The sequence below is a fragment of the Sus scrofa genome, chromosome 3 (genome assembly GCF_000003025.6).
Source record: "Sus scrofa isolate TJ Tabasco breed Duroc chromosome 3, Sscrofa11.1, whole genome shotgun sequence".
In the NCBI taxonomy this organism is placed as follows: domain Eukaryota; kingdom Metazoa; phylum Chordata; class Mammalia; order Artiodactyla; family Suidae; genus Sus; species Sus scrofa.
Window position 1 is genome coordinate 97,652,925 of NC_010445.4, and position 21,136 is coordinate 97,674,060.

At 37.9% G+C, this 21,136-nt stretch overlaps 1 protein-coding gene across 1 annotated transcript in view; it reads right to left on the bottom strand.

Annotated features, from left to right (window-relative positions):
- Positions 1–21,136, bottom strand: part of MTA3 (metastasis associated 1 family member 3) — a 181,466-nt gene that overhangs the window by 51,522 nt on the left and 108,808 nt on the right. Inside the window, 1 exon segment of the mRNA XM_021087577.1 lies at positions 3,651–3,839. Within this exon segment, the coding sequence (XP_020943236.1) occupies positions 3,651–3,839 (189 nt within the window).

The following is a 21,136-nucleotide window of genomic DNA, read 5'->3' on the forward strand; positions in this document are numbered from 1 at the left end:
TTCCCGCTGTGATGCAACAGAATTGGTGGCTTCTGTAGCACCAGGACACAGGTTCAATCCCCAGCCAGGCACAGTAGATTAAGGGATCTGGCACTGCCACACTGCAGTGTGGGTCGCAACTGATCCCTGGACCAGGAAGTCCATATACTGTGAGGCAGCCAAAAAAGAAAAAAAAAGAAAAACAACAAAAAAGATAGGTCAAGAGTTCCTGTCATGGCTTAGTGGTTAACAAACCCAACTAACATCCATGAAGACTCAGGTTCGATCCCTGGTCTTGATCATCAGGTTAAGGATCTGGCGGTGCTGTTAGCTGTGGTACAGGTTGCAGACGTGGCATGGATCCTGCATTGCTGTGGCTGTGGCTGTGGCTGGCAGCTATAGCACTGATTCCATCCCTAGCCTGGGGCCCTCCACATGCTGCAGGTTCAGCCCTAAAAAGCAAAAGACCAAAAAAAAAAAAAAAAAAAAAAAAGTCATTAGCAATTACCCAGTCAGAGGAAAAAATAAAAAAAGAATGAAAAGAGGGGCTCCTTGGTGGCCTAGTAGGTTAAGGGTCTGGCGTTGTCACTGCTGTGGCTTGGGTTACTGCTGTGGCATGGGTTTAATCTCCAGCCTGGGAACATTGGCATGAGGCAGATGCAGCCAAAAAAATAAATAAGTAATGAAAAGACAGTGATCCCACTTAGCAGAAGAAAGGAAACAACAAAGACCAGAACAGAAATAAATGAAGTGGAAACAAGGAAATCAACAGAAAAGATCTATGGACTGAGTGCTGGTTTTTTTTTGAAAAGACAAACGAAATTAAGTCATTAGCTAAACTAAGGGAAAAAAAAAGAGAAGACTGAAATAAATAAAATCAGAACTGAAAGAAGAGACATTACAAATGATACCACAGAAACACAAAGAATCATAGGAGATTACTATGAACAATTAAACACCAACAAATTGGATAATCTAGAAATAAATGGATAAATTCCAATAAACAACCTATCCAGACTGAATCATGAAGAAACAGAAAATATGAGTAGAATACTGAATCAGTAATCAAAAACCTTCTAACAAAGAAAAGCCCAGGACCAGATGGCTTCACCAAAGATTTAAAGAAGAATTAACGCTAACTCTTACCAACATTTTAAAAAAATAATAGCCATCCTAACAGGTATCAGGCAATGTCTCACTGAATTTTGATTTGGATTTCCCTGATGATTAGTGATGCTGAACACTTTTTTGTGTACTTGCTTTTCACCAATGGGTGGAGGAGGGGAAATGTAAGTTTAAAAACACCCCAAACCCAAAGTTTAAAAACACAAACCCTTGGAATAGTTAGGCTCTTGATGTTCTATCTTCTTTAAGCTTTTTGACACTAATGACGAATTCCAATCTTCAAAGCACAAAAAACCTAATGTGGATTGGCTCATCGACAAGCCCTCTAAACAACTTCAGAAAAAACTAGTATACGTTGTGCTACAAATTACTAAGAATTTTGTTAGATCATAATCCTACAGCATTACTGCTGGTATACCAATATCTGCAGTTATTTTACCTCCTATGAATGCCAGCTACTACCAAGCTACTGTGCAGCTTTTCCTAGTCCTTTATTAGGTGCCCAGAGTGCTGTGTACAAGATCCACACCTCAGTGTATACCGGTCAATTTGCTGCTCTCTCCCTTTGCCATCAAAGGTCCAGCTGCAATGCCAGTTAACTCTGTGAAGACAATCCTGGTTTAATCAGCACAACTAATAGTTCCCTTCCCACCGCCTCCATAAAACTTGTTCTTATTACTGACAGAAATAATTACATTATATTTTACTTGAGAGAATATCTTTCAATCTCTTGATCTTGATTATGAATTCATTCCCTGAAATAAGGACACATTAAACTTCTGTTGCATGCCGAGTGCAAACCTAAGGGCCTGGTATGTTGCAGGTGCTTAATAAACATTTGTTGAATTGAACCAAGTCGAAATGATTACTGGAACATAAAATGAGCATGTCACACTCAGTGCAGGGAAAAGTAGTATCACCTTAGTATTTCTCACCTTCTACTGGTTTATCAGACCTACAGACTTTGATTTTTAGAGGGTTGTGTTTTTGCAGTTTCTATTTAGTGGTGCAGCTACACTATATTAATAACACTGTGCTGCTGCTTGTTATTCTGACCACCTGAAGCTAAATGCTACCAATGCATTTTAAATTCTCAACTGCATGTCTTATAAATTGACACCATGAAATATAACAATCTGGATATGAGTGACGTTTTGCCAGAACAAATGCCAGTGACACTAATAGCTTTAATTATCATGTTTGGGATTTAATATATCAACACGTATTAATAAGTAAAATTTTCAGAGTTCCCGTCGTGGCTCAGTGGTTAACAAATCCAACCAGGAACCATGAGGTTGCGGGTTTGATCCCCGGCCTCACTCAGTGAGTTGGGGATGCAGCATTGCCATGAGCTGTGGTGTAGATAGAAGACGCAGCTCAGATCTGGCATAGCAATGGCTGTGGCGTAGGCCGGTGGCTATAGGTCCTATTAGACCCTTAGCCTGGGAACTTCCATATGCCATGGGAGAGACCTTAGAAAAGGCAAAAAGACCAAAAAAAAAAAAAAAAAAAAGTAAAATTTTCCTTCAGAAAAAAATTCAAAAAAGATGCAACAACATAAAAGGCAGGGTATTAGCTCACATTAAATACTTCATAGTCTGTAAAGAGTCTATTTTCATAATTTCTTATAGCAATGGCAGCTCTAGAAAGCTACTTCTCAAATAGAAATTTTTTCTCATTTCAAAGAGATTGTAAGCTTAATTACGGAGAGTGACTCCATATATACAAAGGAAGCATATAATAGTAGACATGATGACCTAGTATTTAAAATGCAAGTAAGGGGAGTTCCCGTCGTGGCGCAGTGGTTAACGAATCCGACTAGGAACCAGGAGGTTTTGGGTTCGGTCCCCGCCCTTGCTCAGTGGGTTAATGATCCGGCGTTGCCGTGAGCTGTGGTGTAGGTTGCAGACGCGGCTCGGATCCCACATTGCTGTGGCTCTGGTGTAGGCCGGCGGCTACAGCTCTGATTAGACCCCTAGCCTGGGAACCTCCATATGCCCAGGGAGCGGCCCAAGAAAAGGCAAAAAGACAAAAAAAAAAAATGCAAGTAAGGTCCTGCATATCATCAAGAAGAGTCAAAGACTGAAAACCCATAAAGCAAATTCTCCTACTCTGCTTGGTACAGGTCGTTTCTATATTAGAGGTCTGCATCAATTCAGGCTCAAAGATTAGTAAGATAACTAGAAAAATCCTGAAGGTCTAAAGGAGAATAATAAGCTTAAAAAGCAGAGATCAGAAATATTTAGTGCAAGTGGTTAGAAAAGCTGAGCATATTTTAAACTTGGAACTCAGAGAGAGGCAACTCATACTGCCAGGGTTTACGGCAAGAACTCAGGGCCTCCTGACCCTGGGTCTTACTCACAATTACTTCTCAGGACAAATGTCAATGTCTCCCTCCACAAGACTGGCCTTCATTCTATGTTGAGCAGATAAAAATTACTAAGTCACAGGCTTGCTAGACGAATAGTGTAAGCTTTACTAAATTTTTAAAACAGACAAAATATTCCCACCCCAACACTTTATTTAATTCACAATTTTCTACTTACAAAATCTTGACGTATGTCATTGAAGTCTTTGCCATATTTTTCCAGTGCCTCTTCAAATAAACTAGCTTCAGAGGCTGACCATTCTTCCATTTCATCTCTGCATAAAACAGGTCCCCCAAGTGGTACTAAGACACTAATTGCACTGCTTAAATCATAGCTGTGCCTATACAACGTATCCATAGCATGAAACTACAAAAAAAGAGGAGAGAAAAGATCAGCCAGAAATGCAAACTTGCTAAATTATTTAAGAACAGAAATACTAAAATGCATAATGCACTAAATTAGCGATATACTTAGTATTTGATTTTAGGTAACACAATTAAGAAAAAAATTAGGGAGTTCCCATCATGGCATAGAGAAAATGAATCCAACTAGGAACCATGAGATTGTGGGTTCGATCCCTGGCCTTGCTCCGTGGGTTAAGGATCCAGCATTGCCGTGAGTTGTGGTGTAGGTTGCAGATGCGGCTTGGATCTGGTGTTGCTGTGGCTGTGGCCTAGGCCGGCAGCAACAGCTCCGACTGGACCCCTAGCCTGGGAACTTCCATATGCCTTGGGTGCGGCCCTAAAAAGGACAAAAGACAAAAAAGAAAAAAATTAAACAAATTACTTAATTACTTAAAATACCATTTATTGCTTTTAGGAATATGTTGATCTGTACCTTTTAAGGTCTTTTGGGTGTTTTTTGTTTGTTTTTGCCATGCCTGCAGCATGCAAAACTTCCCAGGCGAAGGATCCAACCCATGTTACAGCAGCAACCTGAGGCACAGCAGTGACAATGCCGGGTCCTTAACACAATGAGCCACCAGGAAACAAGGTGTCCATTTTTTAAAATGCATTTATTTGTTATAGCAACCCAGCCATGAAGACCTAAGACCTCCAGCTATTAAAATTAGAATCCAGTAAGTTTTACTATCCTTTTGATTAAAAATATCAGATTCAGAGTTCCCGTTGTGGCTCGGCATTTTAAGAACCCAACTAGTATCCATGAGGATGTGGGGTTTGATCCCTGGCCCTGCTCAGTGGGTTAAAGATTCAGCATTGCCACAAGTTGTGGCACAGGTTGAGGATGCAGCTTGGATCCCGAGTTGCTATGGCTGTGGCATAGGCTAGTGGCTATGGTTCTGATTCAACCCTTAATCTAGGAACTTCCATATGCCATGGGTGCGGCCCTAAAAAGACCAAAAAAAAAAAAAAAAAAAAAAAAGCCAGAGTTACTTCACTTCAGCTATTGTACAAGGTTGGCATAGCCTTCCTTAACAAGGGGAAAATATGAGTACATATCAAAGAGTAAGAAAAAAAATATTCTTATGTTGGATTAAGAGAATTATACACTAAGGAGAGATGAGAAAACAATGAAACTGAGAATGATGATTAAGACAAAATTACACATCCATGCTAAACATAACAAAAGAAACAAAACTACATATTCACATAAAAATAGTAACTTGGCTTAAATTTTCTAAGACCAAGAATAGATGACTAGGCTTGCTTGGAATAGGCTAGGCCAGTGGGGGTACATAAATATTTTAAGGGCGAGTGATACGAAGAGTAATTTGAAAGGGGGAAAGATAGATTAGGATAATATAACTGGCTTTTTACAAAGTACCTTGGATCTAGCTTATTTTTTAAAAAATCCATTCATAATATGCATGCACATTTGCATGTGTAGCAGGAAACCTGCAAAACAGGATGGCCAGCTCTGTGTTGGGGTAAGTATCTGGTGTGAGGCAACTTTGGTTGATGGGAAAATTTTGCCAAGTGAGAATTAGTTCTGTTTAAATTTCCTAACATGTGAAGTCTTACACCTTTTACACAAAGTATCTTTTAACAATTATTAAAATTTCATAAATGAGGTTAGAGTCCCATCTATGTGACAGAATGTTGCTTAAAAATTTAGCTTAAAAGCTATCCCTAAATATCTGATAGGGACAGAGGACAGTTCCCTACAGGTACAAAAGCATAAAATAAGCTCTGATATCAGCTAAACTCTATTAGAGAGAAAAATTTATTAGCTAAAATACATATTAAAATATTTACACTGTGATACATTAAGATGCTGAATAAGGGTACAGAATATGAATTTGTTGACAGAGCTAAAAGCAGGGTTTGGGACAAGTTTATTAACAGTAACTCACTAACGGCTTTAACAAGGGTTGACACCTCACCTAAAATAAATCACTGGATTCCATAAAACAAAAGCAAACTAATTTCATAATCAATTTCTTAATTACAATCACAGCTAGGACTACACTGATCACATGTAGTCTCTTGCTGTATGTGTCACAATCATGGACGAATAACTTCAACTTTCAAGTGAATTTCTTCTTACTCTTCTGCAGCAAAGGTCACAAAAATGTTAGAATTGATCTTTATTCTTCCCTTGTGCTCTACAAACTTCAGAATCAACTAAATTTCGCTTTTCTAGCTAACCTCTCACTTCACAGGTTCAGCGGTTTAAGCTGTATGTACACTGTCATACACTCTTACGCCATCATCCCTGAAACTAAATAACTATTTAGATAACTGATCTATGAAAATGTAAAGATCAACAGCACTTAGGGATCCCTTCAATTAATAAATATATTTCCATAAATGACTATTTTTAAAACTCCTAAAATTATAGTGGATAACTTAAAAAAATTAAATGATATTCTAAATCAACAATTATACAAATTTACTGTGCTGCTGAGATTGTTCAGGAGGTACAAGTAATTTTTATAATTAGCAGATGTGCTCTGAAATCAAAAATCACAAGTTTAAATGAGCTTTCTCTCAGCGGATATTATACCAACCACTCAACGTGTGAATGGATTTTCAGTCTTTTGTTCATGTTATATGAATAAAAATGTCTTACAGGCACTTTTTAAAATGATGATGGGCTTTAACTAACAAGGCTTCAAAGTACCAAAGTAGTATCCCAGGCTTCATTAAGTGACTGTGACCAAAATCCAAAGTGATCAGGTTGTTTTAAAGGTTCTGTTATTGGAGTTCTGTTGTGGTGCAATGGATTAATGATATGGCGTTGATGTGGTGGCGCCGGTTTGATCCCTGGCCTGGCACAGTGGGTTAAGGATCAGGTGTTGCTTCAATAGTGATGTAGTTGCAGTTGTGGCTTGGATGTGACCCCTGGTCCAGGAACTTCCATACGCTGTGGGTGTAGACAAAAATGGAAAAAAATAAATAAAGGTTCTGTTGTGGTTGTTTGTTTGTTTGTTTCTGGCTGCACCTGCGGCATGCAGACATTCTGGGGCCAGGGATCCAATCTGAGCCACAGCAGTGAAAATGCTGGAACTTTAACCTGCTGAGCCACCAGGGAACTCCCTCAAAGTTCTGTTCTTTACAGAGTATGTTTGTGTTGCTGAACACTGAAATAATAAGCATTTGCTTTTGGAAGACTAACTCCTGCGTCCTGTCACAAATCAGATGGAAAGAATGGGTCAGACTTAGGCTGAGTGCAGGCTATGAAACCTCCAAAGCCCACATTTACTACCACAGCCTAGAGGAGAGTGCAGTAATGATTAGTATGTGTAGAAAATAAAAATCCCATTAGACACAGGCATTGTGGAATGCCTAAGGAATAATTCTGTTAAAAATCAATGACCACCTTCACAAAAGAGGATCACATTATTTGCAAGGAGTCTGTATTAACTCCATCTCTCTAATACACATAGAAGATTCTTCTGAAGAAACTTTTGTACAGTCCAATCCTACTGCAAAAAGCTACATAAGTAAAACACAAAATATACTTTCTAAAACAGAAAGACTCCAGTGGAAATTCACAGAAATAGGCTAAGAAAAGACATAGGAGTCTGACCTATAACCAACAACTTACTATTTATCAGTTAAGATTAAAGCCTCAAAGAGCTAGACATATAACATGAATTTTTATATGAATTTTGAGAAAAGTAACAATTTATGATAAGAGAAGTCAGAAATAATGACTGCCTCAGAAGGGGGTATCATTGACTGGGAAGGAAGATGAGGGAATCTTGTTTGTCATCTAGGTCTGAGCAGTGGTTTATATGAACGTAAAAATTTTAAAGCTGTGCACCTACTATAGGTATACCTCAATTTAAAATAAGATAAAGAACTTGAAAATGAAAGTCTCCAGATACTTTGCAAAGATATCATCTTTTCAATAGAAATACAGATACACACAAGATCCATTCAAATCTAAATTTTTAAAATCATAAGAACTCAGCACAAACTGTTCCTTCTGCCAAATAGTGGTGAAGGTGTTGTCACATTTCATCTCATCAAAACAGATGGAGATGACAAACAGAAATATTTTAGGAGAAAGACTGACAATGAAATCTTGGCAGTGGACTTCTCATCTTTTGTTCATTAAGCAGAATTACACTATGGTGAACTAGACTATTGTTCGGCAAGTGTTCACTCCCTCCCCGGGACTTCTGAGGGAGAGTATTCTTCTGCTCCATAGAGATTGTGACTGGCCATGTGACTCGGGTGGCCAACTGGATGTGTGACATTACAGAGCCTGGACATTATTTTGTGCATCTGGACTTGTGCTATTGACTTTTGTCAACAGAAGACAAGAGAGAAACAGACGAGATTTGGACCCAACCTGCAGCTTCACCCCTAAATCAGGCCAGTATAGTTCAACAGAACCCTAGACAATCTATAGAAATTAATGCTTGTTGTTATAAGCCAATGAAATTCTGGGCAGTATAACAGATACTATGTTTTCCTTTTTGAGAATTACAAGCTTATTCACCCAGTGCTAGAACAGCCTTCAGCTGTTGCTCCTCTCTAGACTGTCCTCAATTTAAGAAAGATTCATCCCCCAAGGTCACACCCTCTTTTGGGGGCAGCTTGCATCCGACGATGCATGAATGTAAAGGCTGAGGCCTTTGTTCACACAGTGTCACAGCCCCCTTCTCCCTCTGTTCAATCCTGCCTCCTTCCCTTCCCTTCCACTGGTGTTGATCCCAAGGATACTCTCTAGTAAATTTCCAGCATGTAAATCTCCACCTCAGAATCTGTTTCCTTGGACCCGACCTTTAAGATGTAACATTATTTTGGCAATGGCTAACTGATATGCACAAATACTCACTACTACTGACCTGCTCAGAATTCTATAAAAACTTTATATGTATAACTCCAGCACAAATTATAGCATTCGGAACAACAAATCTATTTTAAAATTAATGAGTGTGGAGTTCCCGTGGTGGCGCGGTGGTTAACGAATCCGACTAGGAACCATGAGGTTGCGGGTTTGGTCTCTGCCCTTGCTCAGTGGGTTAACGATCTGGTGTTGCCGTGAGCTGTGGTGTAGGTTGCAGACACGGCTCAGATCCTGCGTTGCTGTGGCTCTGGCTGCTGTGGCCCTGGCGTAGGCCAGTGGCTACAGCTCCGATTGGACCCCTAGCCTGGGAACCTCCATATGCCGTGGGAGTGGCCTAAAGAAATAGCAAAAAGACAAAAAAATTAAATTAATGAGTGTATGTTTTCTCAAGCAGAAATTTAAATTCTCATAAGTAAATCTCAAACCATGATCAAGGCAAAAAAAAGTTTATATAAAATAAGTATGCCATCCACTGTCGATTTTTGCTTCAATGCATAGTACCCCAAGCAAAATCCCACATTCCTAATCAAATTTGTTAAGATTTACTGGTCCTTCACTCAAATCAACCTATAAAATACCCAGACCCGTGTTCTTATGTGTACTCATAGCGTCTGATTATTACCACCAGCAAGCTACAGGGGAGGCAGCCCTAATATCAGGTAACCCCATGGCCCTCTTATCATGAATATAATATATATTCTATTATATATATTATATAATTATTATAATTTTGCATATTTATGTTATATATTATATATAATTATGATATAATAATATTATATATCTTATCATGAATATAACTGTGGGTTCCTCCCCCCGGCTGCAATTCTAGACACAAACCAGACATATATAGAATACACCTCTGCAAGGACACTGGAGAACAGGTAATGCAGGCAAGGAGAGGCTAAGATACTTCAGGAAGAAGAAGTATGAGAGGTGAGCCTGCACACCCAGCTTTTACTCTGAGGTTATTTTCTATGCTACAAGAGAGAACAGACCAAAAGCAAAGTTTGCTTCCTATTAAGCTGAGGTGAAAGTGGCTAAGACCTGTGCGCAAAATCCTTGGGAGGATTATATTCCAGGCCCTTTTAAAGGAAATCACAACGTATTAAAATAACTGGTATTATAGATGGTCTCTGACCACAACCTCCAAACATGAACTCATTTCCTTGGAAACTAACTCCCAGATAAATGCAAAATTTTAAAGCAAATTAGGAAATAACAAGAACCAAATAATAATGAAAATACTGTACATTAAAATCTATGAGACCATGGGTGTGGCCATAAAAACAAGTAATTCAAAAATAAAGTGAAAAAATAAAATAAAATATATAAGATATAGAGGGACATTTAAAACCTTTTAAAAACATTTTTAAAATTATAGTTGATTTACAATGTTCTGTCAATTTCTGCTGTATAACAAAGTGATCCAGTCTTACATACATATATGTACACACATACAATTATTTTTCAGGACATTTATAATTGTAATTACTAATAATAGAGAAGTAGATAAATGAAATTAATGGGCCAAAAACTGGTCTTACAAAGCTGGGAAAGGAATATCAGAGTAAAGCCAAAGAAATTAGAAGGAAGAAAATAATAAAGAGCATAAATAAATTAAATAGAAAACAAACATACAGGAGTTCCCGTCGTGGCGCAGTGGTTAAGAAATCCGACTAGGAATCATGAGGTGGTGGGTTCGATCCCTGCCCTTGCTCAGTGGGTAAACGATCCAGCGTTGCCATGAACTGTGGTGTAGGTTGCAGACGCGGCTCGGATCCTGCGTTGCTGTGGCTGTGGCGTAGGCTGGCGGCTACAGCTCCAATTAGACCCCTAGCCTGGGAACCTCCATATGCCCAGGGAGCGGCCCAAGAATAGGCAAAAAGACAAAAAAAGAAAAGAAAAAAAAAAAAAAGAAAACAAACATACAATAAGGAAAATCAACTAAACTAAAATCTCATTCTTTTTAGATACTACAAGAGAAATTTCTGGCAAAACTACCAAAAAAAAAAAAAAAAAAAAAGAGAGAGAGAGAGAGAAATGACGCATAAAAACAGAAATAAAAAGCTTTTGTCTTACAGACATAGAACATTTTTTTAATTAAAAATAACTATGAGGAGTTTTCCACAGGGTTAAGGATCCGGTGTTGTCACTGCAGTGGCTTGGGTTACTTACTGCTGTGACACAGGTTTGGTTTGATCCCTGGCCTGGGAACTTCCACATGCTGTGGGAGTCCCCCACCCAAAATACTATGAAAGACTATGCTGCTAAATTTGAAAACCTGGATATGCAACAAGGTCTTTCTATATAGCACAGGTCCTATGATAAATCATGATGGAAAGGAATTAAAAAAAGAAATGTATAGAGAGTTCCTGCTGTGACACAGCAGCTTGAGGATCCAGTGTTGCCACAGCTGCAGCTCAGTTTAAATCCCTGGCCTGAAATTTCCATATGCCACAAGTGCGGCCAAAAAAAAAAAAAAAAAGAATGGGTGTGTGTGTGTGTGTGTGTGTGTGTATAAAAAACTGAATCACTTTACTGTATAGCAGAAATTAACACAGCATTGTAAATCAACTTATTTCAATTTAAAACAAAGAAGAAAAAGAAAAAAATTTTAAACTAAGGAAAAATGGAAACTCTCCTGACATTACTAAAAAAGACTTAAGTATTAATAAAAACTTGTTCTAATTATTAATCAAATTATAACCATAACCCAGTGGAGGGACATTCTATAAAGAAATGGCCTATACTCTTCAAAATGCCATGATCACAAAAGATAGAAACAACAAAGAACTGTTCGGGACTGAAGGAAATTAAAGAGAAATAACAACTAGATGCAGTAAGTGACTCTCTAGCAGATCTTTGATGAGGAAAAAAATGTTTTTCTATTATTATTATTATTATTTTTTGTCTTTTGACCTTTTAGGGCTGCACCCGTGGCATATGGAGGTTCTGTTTTTCCCTTCTTATAAAGGACACTGCTGAGACAACTGACAAACTTGACTAAAGCCTCTAGATTAGATAATAGTACTACAGCTATGTTCATTTCCGGAATGTGACAACTGTCTGGTGGGTACATAAGAAAATTTCCTGTTCTTTTAGGAATACCTTCTCCTCCTCCTCAAATACATCCGGGAGCATGCAGGTTCGATTCCTGGTCTCGCTCAGTGGGTTAAGGATCTGGCATTGCCACAAGCTGCTTTGCAAATTGCAAGTGCAGCCTGGATCTGGCGTTGCTGTGGCTGTGGCAAAGGCCAGCAGCTGCAGCTCCAATTCAACCCCTAGCCTGGGAACTTGAACATGCTGCAGTTGCAGCCTAAAAAGAAAAACGAAAAAAAAAAAAAGAGAGAGAGAGAGAGAGACTTCCATTCTGTAACTTACTCTCAAACTGTTTAGAAATAATGTGTATCGAGAAGGAATGATAAAGGAAATGTAGTAAATGCTAATATTTGAGGAATCTGGGTGAAGAGAATATAAGAAGTCTTAATGCTATTTTTGTATCATTTCAAAATACAAAAATTACAAGTTTTAAGAAATTATAACCACAAGCCTTCATTAACTTACACTTGTAAATCCAAATCTCTTCACTATTAACCCTAGATTAAGAAGTTAAAACAAATTTCATTATATTTCCCCATAGTTCAATTCTACAGTGATTTTCTAGTTCTTCTATTAGTGTCACAAGCATGGGATAAAAAGTTAAGTAAAAGGCGATGTATAGCCCCAACAAAAAAACAAAAACAAATTTAAGCTCAAATTTAAAGGAAACCATGGATAAACAGACGTTAACACATACAAACAATTCTCCTAGGACAGTTCGCACTATCTCTACGGTTAAGTTAACATCATTTTGAAATTCTTATCTGCAATAGAAGTTCCCCTCGTGGTGCAGCAGGAACGAATCCGACTGGGAACCATGAGGTTGCAGGTTCAATCCCTGGCCTCACTCAATGGGTTAAGGATCCAGCGTTGCCTTGAGCTATGGTGTAGGTCACAGACGCGGCTTGGATCCGATTGGACCCCTAGCCTGGGAACTTCCATATGCTGTGGGTGTGGCTCTGAAAAAAAAAAAATTCTTATCTGCAATAGATACACAAAAAGGAAGTATGCCTAATGTGGAATATTTTTGCCTTAAAGTTGTATTTTAGAAGGAAGGAAAATTTTCATGTTTCATTATTTTTTATTGCAGTGGCAGTCCACTAGTTCAAATTCTAATTTTACAGTCTTAGAAACAGGGATAGTACTCAAAAGTTTTAGCAAACTGAGTTTTCTTAAAAAAAAAAAAAAAAAAAAAAAATCACATGAATGCTCAATTGTATTCTCAATTGTATTATCAATTGAATTATCATTGTATATTCATTTTAAAGACCAGATTTTTGATATCTGTTGATGCCTAAAATATTAATCAAAAGATTTATATATTCTGTTGATTATAATTTCTTTAAATGATGTAATGACTATTATTTCCAATCCATACTCAATTCCCAGTACCCTCAAAGCCTTAAATGAAGCATATGATTTGAACCGGACTCACAAATAAAGAGAATGAAGTATATGGTTATTTAACAACTAGCACTGTCACAAAAACTATCTGAAGAATAAAACTATTAATGGTTTAAATCAACTTTCTCTTATCAGGAAAACAAGTTCATTATTTTTTGTAAGTATCCTGATGTGAAAAACTTTATTGTAAAAATTACAGCTTGTTTTAAGGAGAAGATTTTAAACTGTATAGTGATTTCCTTGTAACAATATACTGAAATGTATGGTTAATCACAGCATAATGACCATATTCAAACCTGATAAACTACTACAATGACAGTAAATATGGCATGCTAAAACCCCTTTTAGAGGATCAATAATACTAGAAGAAAATCAGGGGAAAGTAAATGAAACTCAACAATGATGCATCATTGTTATCATCAGCTCAACAATGACAACTAATATTTATTGAGCTCTTAGATTGTCTCAGACACTGTTCTAAATGATTTGCAAGTATTATCTCGTTTAATCTTCAAGCTGATACCACAGAGTAACTCAGAGACAGATTTTTCTGGAGGCTGGAAAAGGACACTGAAGCACACTTGCTTTCTCTCCTAGTGAGGATGACACCTCAGCATCAGAAGAGCCCAATATTTGTGAGCATTACTTTAAATGAAGGTGCATCAACTGCTGAATGAAATTTCTTTGGGGATATTGATGGATTTTAAAAAGACTTGTGACATAGCAATAAACTAGCTGCCATCCACTCAACCCAGACACCCAATGGCACAGTGAGCTCTATGCCCCTCAGAGAACCCAGGAGCCCACAGAAAACAGCCCCAAGGCATGCTCTGGAGAGCCTCTGCATTTCCATCAAGCCCTACGTGGTTGGCTACATACACCAGCCAACTTAAAGGGATATATCTGCACACCCTCTTCTTGTCAATACGTAACCTCCAGAAACGGGGCAGATAACTTTCCCTTACAGATGAAGAAACTTGGACATAGCTAGATTCAATAACTTATATAAGGCTATATAGCTCCTAAGCGATAAATCTAGGGAGAAAAAAAAAAAAATCACAGAATCATAAAAGTATATTCATTTGTAAAACCTGTTCAAAGCAGGATTATTCACCAAGAGGAAAAGGCAGAAGCAACTCAAATTTCTATAGAAATGGATAAACAAATGAATGGATAAACAAAATCTGATATGCGCATATAAAGGATTATTATTCAGCCTTTAAAAGGAAGGAAATGCTGGAATTACTGTTGTAGCTCAGTTGGTTAGGAACCCAACTAGTATCAGTGACGACGCGGATTTGACCCCTGGCTTCGCTCAGTGGGTTACAGATCCAGCACTGCCCCAAACTGCAGTGTAGGTCACAGATATGGCTCAGATCTGGCACTGCTGTGGCTGGTATAGGCCGGCAGCTGCAGCTCCAATTCAACCCCTAGCCTGGGAACTTCCATATACCACAGGTGCAGCCGTGAAAAGGGAAAAAAAGAAAAAAGAAGGAAATGCTGACTAATATGCTACAACATGGATGAACCCTGAAGACATTAAGCTAAGTGGCCAGTCAAGGGCAAATTTTATATGGCTCCACTTACATAATGCACCTAGAGTAGTCAAATTCATAGAGCTGCAAAGTAGAATGGTTATTGCCAAGGGCTGTTTTAAGGATCTGGGTTTTTATCCTAAATGCAATTAAAAGCCACTAAAATATATATAAGATAGGAGACAGAAAAAATAAGAGAAACATTTTTAAAAGATCAACTAAAATACACAAACTATAGATGTTCCAGCATGCAGTTTCCTCCCTACTAAATCAACACAGACTAACCTCTCTCAGAACTACACTTGGCATCAGGAAACCTAAGTTTCTAATCTTACATGAGTTACTTAAACATTATCTCTAATACAAGGCCCCAAATAACTCCAAAAGCTTTTCCTCAAATCCTAACCTCCAACTTGTTTTGGTCCTCAAAGTCCAGGCAAACGTGAAATCCAGTACCTATACAATCACCTGTCCTCTGAGAAGGAGGCTTTGTTCCAGCAATAGCTCCCTAACAATGCACTCCACCCCTCCAATCACAAACAGGAAGTAACAGGCTACAACATCCACCAATAACAACTTAAGCACCTCAGGGTTTATTTTGTTCTAAGGAATTTTGTTTCCACAAGGGACAGGGGTGGGGTGGGTAGGTGTAAGGATTGCTGTAAACTGATTTTGGTTTTTTTGGGTTTTTTGTGTTGTGTATGTGTATCGTACAGAGTACACTTTACATTTTAGTGAAAAAAGGGTTAAATCTATGAAGCCACCTTGGCTTCAATGTTTTAACAATTATAAATCTTACTACATGTCTTAGACTAGCAACATTTTGAATTCATAGCCCAGTGTATGTTTGTAACAGATCTCAAAATGAGGAAGTTAGATCCAGCGATCCTGCAGGCAGCTTAATTACCTGCTCCCAAAATATTACTGGTGATTTGACAAGTGGCATACATTGCCTTAAACAGATGTGTCAGAGCAGGAATGCTGAAAGCTAAATGCAGTCTTCACAGGGCAAGCCACAAGGAGAATCACCTAGAACAGGCTACCCAGGCTCCAGCAGTTCCACAACCCAGCCCTCTCTGTGGTCTCCAGATCCATGGTCTGCTCACCTGATAGAGAAAGGTACTAACTCATCTTTATAGGCCTGTAAACACTGAAAGAAAAAGAAGAACCTGGCTCTCCAAATTCAACTGAATGATGAATGAATCCATTTTCATTTAATGGCACAAAACAACTTAGCCTTTCATATGTTCTGAAGACAATCTGCAAAACTCATTATCGACATACTATTAATTTTTAACCACTCCAGGCTTTTATAGAAGTGCCTTGAAATCTTATATTTTAACATCAAAGAAGAAGGCATGATATCCCCGGGCAAACAGGATTTATAGGTGTAGGTCACTGGAGTTTCCGCTATGGCACTAAGAATCTGAATGCAGTGGCCTGGGTTGCTGTTGAGGCATGGCTTCAATCCCCAGCCCAGTAGAGTGGGTTAAAGGATCTGGTGTTGCCACAGCCGCAGCCTGGATTCAATCCCTGGACTGAAAACATCCATATGCCACAAATGCAGCCATTAAAAAAAAAAAAAAAAAAAAAGGCATTAAGTAAATAAATAAACATGTAGGTCATGGCATCTTAAGCAACAAAAGGCAACGACTTCCTGCTTTCAAGACTTCTAAAAGATGTCAATTTTATGCAACCAAAAATAATATAATCTTAACTCAAGAACATATAGAAAGAGTCCAAGTAAAGTTGCGACGAGACAGAGCAGGAAACCAAGGCACACAAATCCTGCAGACAAAAGAAAAAGCTCTTCAGTGCTGCCTGATCCAAGACAGCCAACAATGATATTTAAACCCAAGCCATTGGAGCACGAATAAAACAGAAGAGGAAACCTGATGGAAAGAACTCTTCAGAAGGAGTCAAGATCCAAATCCTGTCTCTGAAACCAGCTGTATAAACAAGACGAACATAATTTCCTAGTGTCTGAGTATACTTTTGCTTTAAAGAACTATAATAAATATAATAAATTATTTAAGATACTAACATAATTAAAAAGTGACTGCACTGGGAACTGTGTCTAGTCACTTATGATGGAGCATGATAATGTGAGAAAATAGAATTTGTACATGTATGAAAAAAAAAAAGTGACCTACAGATTGCTAATACTAAAGGAAATAAAACAAGAGATGAAAACACTGGAGGGTATGAAAGTATCTGCCTAGAAGGAGCATAATAGCCAAGTATTACCAAAGACACACACGAAAGGATATTTAAACTAATTAAGGTATATAGGTTGTATGCTCTCTTTTATGATGGCCTTCACTAACAGAAACAAATATTGAATCTTTAAACTCTGCCCTTTTCCCAAAAGAAATGCCTCCACTGTCCCTCCAGTTACCAGCAGTGGGAACCAGAGAGTCACTCTAGCTGCGACCTAGAGCCCACACATATCTGCTCTTCACCTGTTAGACCCATTTTCAGGCAAATCAGCCCCAACTGTCACAAAAGCTCTGTCCCATCTCCGGAACAGGATTTCCACTCTTTTTTTTTTTTTTTCTTTTTTGTATTTAATTTTTTAAAATTCAAGTATAGTTGATTTACAATGCTGTGCAAATTACTCAGGATTTCCGCTCTTGCTCCTCAGTATAGAGGAAATTTGCTGCACTACTACAGGATAACATCCCCCTTTATGACCTGGGAAGCATTATCTCATAAGAACAGTGTTAAATCACAACAGAGACTGGCTGCATAAGGAACAGTGTATCTATACAAGACAAGATCAAGAAACATTAGAAAAACCTGTAGACTCTTACAATGATATGAGAAAGTTTATATTATTAAGGAAAACATGGGGTAGAGGGGAGGCAAAATACAAAACTCTGTTTTAAATGACTTCAACAATGTGATAAAAATAAAGTACATGTAGGAATTGTCTTACCGGCTATCATAATTTATTACAAGGTGGTGTTTCCCACGGACAAATAGATCAAAGAAACAGAAGAGTACAGATTAAGAATCCTAAGCAGGAATTCCCTGCAGCTCAGTGGGTTAAGGGTCTGGCACTGGCACGGGTTAGATCCCTGGCCTAAGAACTTCCAAATGTCTGCTAATGTGGAAAAAGAGAAAGTAAAGAACCCTAAGCATATCTAAGACTGTGAAATAAAGTAGAAGGGGAATTACAAAATAAGGAAACAACATATTCAATAAAAGGAGTTGGGATAATTAATTTTCCATATGGAGAAAAATCAAAATTAGATCTCCACCTTACTCTACCCTGAAAAATAAAATCCAGGTATATTTATAGTCCTAAATGTGAATAAAGCTTTAAAAATATTAGAAAAAACTGAATAACCCTGACACCTATGGTCAATTAATCTTTGACAAGGGAGGCAAGAACATAAAATGGGAAAAAGAAAGTCTATTCAGCAAGCATTGCTGGGAAACCTGGGCAGCTGCATGCAAAGCAATGAAACTAGAACACACCCTCACACCATGCGCAAAAATAAACTCAAAATGGCTGAAAGACTTAAATATACGACAGGACACCATCAAACTCCTAGAAGAAAACAGAGGCAAAACACTCTCTGACATCAACATCATGAATATTTTCTCAGGTCACTCTCCCAAAGCAATCGAAATTAGAGCAAAAATAAACCATGGGACCTCATCAAACTGAAAAGCTTTTGCACAGCAAAGGAAACCCAAAAGAAAACAAAAAGACAACTTACAGAATGGGAGAAAATAGTTTCAAATGATGCAACTGACAAGGGCTTAATCTCTAGAATATATAAACAACTTATACAACCCAACAGCAAAAAAACCAATCAATCAATGGAAAAATGGGCAAAAGACCTGAATAGACATTTCTCCAAAGAAGATATACAGATGGCCAACAAACACATGAAAAAATGCTCAACATTGCTGGTTATAAGAGAAATGCAAATCAAAACTACCATGAGATATCACCTCACACCAGTCAGAATGGCCATCATTAATAAATCCACAAATAACAAGTGCTGGAGGGGCTGTGGAGAAAAGGGAACCCTCCTGCACTGTTGGTGGGAATGTCAACTGGTACAGCCACTATGGAGAACAGTTTGGAGATACCTGAGAAATCTATCCATAGAACTTCCATATGACCCTGCAATCCCACTCTTGGGCATCTATCCGGACAAAACTCTACGTAAAAGAGACACGTGCACCCGCATGTTCATTGCAGCACTATACACAATAGCCAAGACATGGAAACAACCCAAATGTCCATCGACAGATGATTGGATTCGGAAGGTGTGGTATATATACACAATGGAATACTACTCAGCCATAAAGAAGGATGACATAATGCCATTTGCAGCAACATGGATGGAACTAGAGAATCTCATCCTGAGTGAAATGAGCCAGAAAGACAAAGACAAATACCATATGATATCACTTATAACTGTAATCTAATATCCAGCACAAATGAACATCTCCTTAGAAAAGAAAATCATGGACTTGGAGAAGAGACTTGTGGCTGCCTGATGGGAGGGGGAGGGGGAGGGAGTGGGAGGGATCGGGAGCTTGGGCTTATCAGACACAACTTAGAATAGATTTACAAGGAGATCCTGCTGAATAGCATTGAGAACTTTGTCTAGATACTCATATTGCAACAGAAGAAAGGGTGGGGGAAAAATGTAATTGTAATGTATACATGTAAGAATAACCTGACCCCCTTGCTGTACAGTGAGAAAAGAAAAAAAAAAAAAAAGAAAAAACTGAATAATAGTACAAGTGAAAAATGGGCAAAGGATACATGAATCTAAAATACAAAGAGAAATATAGTTTTCTTGTGGCACAACAGGTTAAGAATTTGGCATTGTCAATGCAGTGACTCGGGTCTCTGCTGTGGCACAAGTTTGATCCCTAGCCCGGGAACTTCTGCATGACACAGGTTCAGCCAAAAAATTAAATTAAATTAAATTAAAAAACAAAGAGAAAAAGACTGAAGAGTCAATATGAAAACATGCTTAGCCTCATTAAGTAATCAATGCAATACAAATTAAAATGAGGTAGCATCAGGATAGTAAAAAATATTAGTCTGAAAATACCGAGTGTTGAAGACAATGTAAGGAAATGGGTGAAGAAAGGAGAACAGTCATTAACTGCTTATAGGATTATAAATGTCTAGCATGATGTGCAGAATAATGTGGCTGCATGTGGTCAAACTGAAAATGAGCACTGCCCTATGAATCACTATGAGTAATTATTCCACTTCTAGTTATATATAGCCTAGAAAGCTCACACACATGCTTACAAAGAACATGCATTAGAATTTTCAATGCAGCATTATGGGTAACAGCAAAAGAAAATGTTTTTAAAGTACTCCAGATGTTCACTCGCAATAAGAGAACATGTAAATAATGTAGTGTAGTATTCTATAAAAGAACACTATAAATACCTCTAAGTAGTTAAAATGAATTAACTAAGGGAGTTCCTGCTGTGGCGCAGTGGAAATGAATCTGACTAATAACCATGAGGTTGTGGGTTCAATCCCTGGCCTCTCTCAGCAGGTTAAGGATCCGGTGTTGCTGTGAGCTATGGTGTAGTTCACAAATGTGGCTCGCATCCTGCATGGCTGTGACTGTGGCTGTGGCTGGCAGCTATAGTTTGATTTGACCCCTAGCCTGGGAGTCTCCATATGCCATGGGTACAGCCCTAAAAAGCAAAAAAAAAAAAGTTAACTAGGTGCATATTTATTTTCATGGCTACATCTCACTAATAAACAAATGGCAAAATGTTACAGAGTAAATTGAAACATATGCAAAACAATGTTTATGCTGTTTTGGATATTTAAAAACATAGTAAAACTAGAAAAACACAGACTAGATATACAGCAAATTGTCACAGTCGCTGCTTCTTGCCTCAAGGCAGGGACAAAGGGGTCAGAGGTACAGATGGAGGATGGAGAATAGGACTAAAGGGAGAAAAGTAGAGACCTCAACATTAACGGTTGAATACTTGTTTAACCCAAAGAATTAAAATATTAACATTTGCTTTAGGTGGCATTACATGGAGTTTAATTATACTATCCTCTGTACTATTATGTAATTTGCTATTATTATTGTTTACAATGCATAAAAAATGGCTGAAAGGAAACATAACAAAATAGTAAAAATATTCTATTCTGGATAATGAAGACAAAAATTTTTTTGGCTAATGCTATACTTTATTTTTTAATTTCTTCCGAGTAAGCATACATTAATTTTAGAACTGGGAAAAATATTTTGAATAGGAAAAAATACACAGGTAGTGATTAGACTCCTTGTAAATATCTGTTGATGGGATTTAAGGTTGTTATAAATTGATTATGTATTCTTG